The sequence below is a fragment of the Carlito syrichta genome, unplaced genomic scaffold (genome assembly GCF_000164805.1).
Source record: "Carlito syrichta isolate Samal-C Ts95f unplaced genomic scaffold, Tarsius_syrichta-2.0.1 Scaffold111595, whole genome shotgun sequence".
Classification (NCBI taxonomy): Eukaryota; Metazoa; Chordata; class Mammalia; order Primates; family Tarsiidae; genus Carlito; species Carlito syrichta.
Genome location: NW_007055691.1, coordinates 68,690 through 74,749, shown reverse-complemented (window position 1 = coordinate 74,749; position 6,060 = coordinate 68,690). Strand labels below are relative to the sequence as shown.

The window sequence follows — 6,060 nt, the reverse complement described above, 5'->3', positions numbered from 1 at the left end:
GTGGGCGTTTTCCCAGTTCTCACAAATGTGCTATGGCATCGTTTTGATTCTGAGACTAAGGACCACTGGGGAACTTACATGAAGGCCACCAAGAATCAGTTGGACAATGAGCGTACGTTTGGAAATCTAACATTGTGTTCTACCCATTTGGATTAGGGTTATGAGGAGATGTCTGCTTTGTTAACAAGAACTGATGCAATAAAATTCACCAGACCAAGATGACCGGGAAACTGAGTTCACAAGTAAAAAAGTTTGGAACCCAGCTCTTCCTATTCTGTTTTGAAGGAATTAATTAAGTTCAGTTTTACCTTTCGTGGCTCCCTTTGAAACAAGTACAAAGCCAGGTCTTGTCCTTCTTCTACAGTTGACATGCAGATTATGGGTATGAAGGCAGAATAATTGATGACTTACTTCCTTATAAGCTTGTCTTGAAGGCCTCTTCCCTTACACACAGCCACACTTCAAAGAGCCAGCTGTCGAGTATCTATTTCTCAGTTTCATTATCAACGAGAGCTCAAAACTCATGTGAATGATGGGAAGAGGCAAAATTTTCTCAATGAAGTGTAGGAAATTACCTTCTTATATCTTTCAGTCATATATCAGATTTTCCAATAAACAGGGTAATTTTATGAATCTTTTTTTTTTTGTGAGTTGGAGTCTTACTCCATCGCCCAGACTGAGCGGCCACTGCAACCTCGACCTGCTGGGCTCCGGCGATCTTTCCGCCTCAGCCTTCCGAGTAGCCGGAATTACAGGTGTGTGCAACCACACCCGGCTAATTTTTTGATTTTTATTGTAGAGATGAGGTCTCGCCTGCCAGGTGGGTCTCGAACCCGCGGGCTCAGGCAATCCACTCACCTCTGCCTCCCAAAGGCACGGGATTACAGGCTGAGCAACCGAGCCCAGCTATAAATCTTAAAAGGCTATAAATCTGTGGATTTCAGAAAAACTTCTATAACTTGATAATAGTATATTTGAATCACAATTGCATTTTACCTTTTTGCTTTTGCTGTTCACCTTTTCCCTTATTTTAGTAATTTTTCTCAGTTTAACTTACTGTCAATACTTAGGTAAAATTTTATATTTTATAATACAATAAATCTGAGCTAACAGAAAAAATAATAATAATACCTGCCTCACAAGCAGGGCACAGTGATTCACACCTGTAATCCTAGAACTTTGAGAGGCTGAGGTGGGAGGATTGCTTGAGCCCAGAAGTTTGAGACCAGCCTAGGCAACAGAGCAAGACTCCTCTCTACCAAAAAATTTAAGATGAAAATCCGACCAGGTGCAGTGGCTCAAGCCTGTAATCCCAGCACTTTGGGAAGCTGAGGCAAGAGGATTGCCTGAGCAGGAATTCGAGACCAGTCTGAGCACCATGGAAAGGCCTCATCTCTACAATAAATCAAAAAATTAGGCAGACGTGGGGGCGCACATCTGTAGTTGCAGCTACTTGGAAGGTTGAAGCAGAAGGATCACCTGAACCCAGCAGGTCAAGGCTGCAGTGGCCATGGGCTTGCCTGCACTCCAGCCTGGGTGATGGGGTGAGACTCCAACTCAGAAAAAAAGAAAAAAGAAGCCGGGCTTCGTGGCTCAGCCTGTAATCCGCACCTTTGGGAGGCTGAGGTGAGTGGATTGCCTGAGCCTGCAGGTTCGAGACCCGCCTGGGCAGGCGAGACCTCATCTCTACAATAAATTAAAAAAATTAGCCGGGCGTGGTAGCGCGTGCCTGAGTTCCAGCTACTTGCAAGGCTGAGGCAGAAGGATCACCGGAGCCCAGCAGGTCGAGGCTGTGGTGGCCGGGAGCGTGCCACTGCACTCCAGTCTGGGTGACAGAGTGAGACTCCAACTCAAAAAAAAAAAAGAGAAGAAAAATGAAAAATCAATTAGCAGGGTGTGGTGGCACACACCTGCAACCCAGCTACTCAGGAAGCTGAGGCAGGATGATCGTGGCTGCAATGAGCCATGATAGTGCCATTTTGCTGCATTCCAGCCTGGGTGAGAGTGAGACCCTGATTCAAAAAGAAAAAAACCAGTCATGCTTTCATTAAGCCCATGCCCAGTCATGTTGTTTGAGCTCTGGCTACACCATGTTTCCCTAGGCTTTGACAGCATCCCCGTCACCCCCACCTTAAAGATGTGACTCTTTTCTCTTTCTTTCTCTCTCTAATCCACTTTCTAAATAAACTATATTTATTTGCCTCGCAAGATCACAGGGGAGTTGAAATGTGGAGAAGCCCAGGCAGGGGAAGCCGCAGGGAAGAGATGTCCCCCGCTCCCCTTCCTAATCCACATGAGAATTGGGTTTCCAGCTCTTGTGTTTAATTACTGAAAGGTAAAATGGGTGAATCTCCTGCATGCCAAGTGACCTTGACCTCAGGGAAGGAGCCAGAAGGGGGCCAGCAGGGAGGGAGGAGAGAGAGTTCTCCCAGGAACTCTCCTGCCTTTTCCTGCACACACACCCCAGGTGTGCAAATGCCCAGGAGACTATCTGGTGGGGTCATAGCTGCCCCCGCTGCCCCAGCATGCCCAACGCCTAGGAACAGAGCCTGACAAGCCAGATGGCTGGCTTTCGAGTGACTGGGTAAGGCACAATTGTAAAGATTAAGTGGGCGAAATCCCTCTCAATGGGTGCTGCCCTGGCCTCTAATACCACCCACCTGATTCCGAGACCCCCTGGGAGGGCTGGCCCACGTGAGCAAGAAGGCAGAAGGTTGGCTTTGTTTTATGAGATTTGTGGGCGGTGTGTGTGTAGGTCATGATATAGAGGATAAATGATAGATGATGGATAGATGATGATAGATAGGATGGGTGGGTGGACTGATGGATGGGATAGATCCGAGGAAAGATGTTTGTAGGTCATGATATAGATGCATTTCTTACTGTGGGCCACTGCTCTGGATACTGGTACTGTTGGTTTCATCACAAAGAATGAGGTCCTCTATGGTGAGCCCAGCCCTGGCCCCAGGACTAAGCTGGGGAGGCAGAAAGTCCGGGCTCAGTCTGGAAGCCCGGCTCCATCGAGGTGGGTAGCTAGATGTGGTGAGACAGGGCACTCGGATGGGAGCCCAGGGACTGGGAAGCCAAAGGCCCAGAACAGGAGCCCTGGAGAGACCCCTGGCATGGCCAGCCTGCCCCCACTCACGGTGCTCTCTGCCTGTGTCTGGTTATTCTCCTTGGGTGTTTTGGGACGTCTGAGAAAGTCCCCATTTCGGTGAAGCCAAGGGCTTGTGCACTTAGTCTATTGGACGACATGGCTGACAGGGACTGCAGGCGGGAACGTGGTGGGTGCCCACTGCTACGTGTCCTAACCCCCGTTGTCTCAGCAGGCAAGGAAACTCCCTCACATGCCACATATATACACACCCATATATATACACAGCACACCCTTCACATGCAAACACAGAATGCTCACACACCCTTCCTATCAGACATGCTGCGTGTAAAGGGGCAGGACTGGGCAGGGGTGTGACCATGAGCGGAGCAGAAAAAGGTCTCAGACCAATGCCAAGTCCTATGCGTTATCAGTTACTAGGACTTGTGGGTGTGACACACCCAATCGCTGAGAATAAACTAGAGACATGGAAAGGGATGGAAACATGAGGACTCTTTGATCCTGGGCTGCAAAGAATGAAGGTGGCAAAAAGATATCTGGCCCCAAGGAAATTCATGTTGGCAGGGCTCAGTGGCTCAGCCTATAATCCCAGTACTTTGGGAGGCTGAAACGAGTAGATTGCCTGAGCCTGTGGGTTCGAGATCAGCTGGGTATCTTGGCAATACCTCATCTCTACAGTAAGTCCCAAATTAGCTGGGCGTGGTAGTGCGCACCTGTAGTTCCAGCTACTTGGAAGGCTGAAGCAGGAGGATCACCCAGAGCTCAGCAGGTTGACGCTGGGGGTGGCAATGAGTGTGCCACTGCATTCCAACCTGGGCGAGAGAGTAAGACTCCAATTCAAAAAAAGAAAGAAAGAAAGAAATTCATGTCTGACCAGGCGTGAGGGCTCAAGCCTATAATCTCAACACTTTGGGAGGCCGAGGCAAGAGGACTGCCTGAACCCACAGGTTCGAGACTAGCCCCGGCAACATGGTAAGACCTCGTGTCTACAATAAATAAAAAATTAGCCAGGTGTGGTAGCACACACCTGTAGTTCTGGCTACTTGGAAGGCTGAGACGGAAGGATCGCCTTAACCTAGCAGGTCAAAGCTGTGGTGGCCGCGAGTGTGCCACTGCACTCCAACCTGGGAGACAGAGTGAGACTCTAACTCAAAAAAAAGAAAGAAAGAAGAAGAAATTCATGTCCCTAGCCAATGAGAAAGCAAGATGGTCCTGGTTCTAATTCCACATCTGCCACTTTTGGGGTGAGCCAATCACGGAGTTGCTTCTGCAATTCATGATAATGCCATCTAAAGCTTCCACTGTGCCTACCACCTCTCAGGATTGGTTGCACAGATCAAACCAACTTGAGTATTTGAAAGCATGCTGTAAACCATAAGGCACTGTGCTCAGGTCAGAGACTGTGATACAGGTATGGACGTCTACACCAACAACTAAAGCATCAAGCAGATTTCAAGACAGGCTCTTTAGCAAAAGCCTAGTGGGGGCCAGACTCTCCTGCTCAGTGTCCCCAGCTTCATGAGCCCCTCCCAGCCACCCCCATAGACGTGGGACACCCACACAGCAAGGATGGTTGGCAGAGTTAGCCGAAGTTTTATTCTGGGGGAAAAAACCCAAACACAATCGAATTAGTTCTTAGCTGGGGGCACGGGCAAGAGGGGGGTAACTCCAGGCAGTAAATTCCCCCCAGGAGTGGGCTGAGGGTTAGGGCTGAGCCTCAAGAGGGGTTCCCGTCCCCTAGGCTACCCCCTGCAAAGCCATCTTCTCCACAGGCTCTGGGGGGCCCCAGGAGGGGGCAGACTGGGAGGGGCTGCGGTGGCCATTCACTTGGGCAGGACATCAGAGGACTCAGACACCAGTTTCCCATCACGGGTCTCGATCTTCTTCACCACCACGGCCCTGGAGGAGCTGGTGCGGCTGAAGGTGCTAGAGCCCCCACCAGAGCCAAAGCCAAAGCCGTAGCTGAGGCCGGAGCCATAGGGTGAGCTCAGGCCACCTGGTGAGGGACAAAGGCAGGAACATGAGTACACAGGCCAATCCTGGCGGGCTCCCTGCTCCTTCTCCCTCATCCCCCTGGCCCATGCTCACTCCCTGGCCCAGATCTGCCAGCCAGTGACTGCTACTCCAGAGATCAGAAGCAGGTGGGAAAGCATGTCCATACAGCTGGAGGATCTTGGGTAAGTCCTTGAACTGAGCCTCAGCTTTCCAGCTGAGGAAATGTGCAAGGGTTGTAGAAAAAATTCATTAAAGACTGGGTGCAGTGGCTCAAGCCTATAATCCCAAAACTTTGGGAGGCCAAGGTGATAGGATTGCCTGAGTCCAGGGGTTTGAGACCAGCCTGGGCAACTTGGTGAGACCTTGTCTTGACAATAAATCAAAAACTTAGCTGGGCATGTTGGCATCCGCCTGTAGTTCTAGCTACTTGGAAGGCTGAGGCAGAAGGATCACCTGAACCCAGCAGGTCGAGGCTGCGATGGCCACAAGCCTGCTATTGCACTCCAGTCTGGGTGACAGAGTGAGACTCCGACTCAAAAAAAACACATTAAAAAAACCTGGCACAGTGGCTCACGCCTGTAATCCAAGCACTTTGGAAGGCGGAGGTGAGAAGACTGCCTGAGCCCAGGGCTTCAGGACCAGCCTGGGCAACATGGCAAGACCTCGTCTCTACAATAAATCAAAAAATTAGCCAGGCATGATGGCACATGCCCGTGGTTCCAGTTACCTGGAAGGCTGAGGCAGAAGGATCGCCTGAGCCCAGCAGATTGAGGCTGTGGGGGCTATGAGTGTGCCACTGTCTGGGCGACAGTGTGAGACTCAGAAAAAAATACATTAATACATATAGCACAGTGCCTAGCACACAGCTACCACTCACTGGGTGTTGTCTGTTGGTAACTATCAGGGGAGGGGTCTGCGCCCTCAGGATTCTCCCTTCCCTGAGGGCGCAG

At 50.3% G+C, this 6,060-nt stretch overlaps 1 protein-coding gene across 1 annotated transcript in view; it reads right to left on the bottom strand.

The window, feature by feature from the left end:
• Window positions 1–4,688: 4,688 nt before the first annotated feature.
• The window catches only part of KRT8 (keratin 8), a 9,825-nt gene continuing 8,453 nt past the window's right edge, over window positions 4,689–6,060 (bottom strand). Inside the window, exon 9 of the mRNA XM_008070386.1 lies at window positions 4,689–5,111. Coding sequence (XP_008068577.1) covers window positions 4,939–5,111 — 173 coding nt within the window. The 3' untranslated portion in view covers window positions 4,689–4,938. The remainder of the gene's footprint in view (window positions 5,112–6,060) is intronic.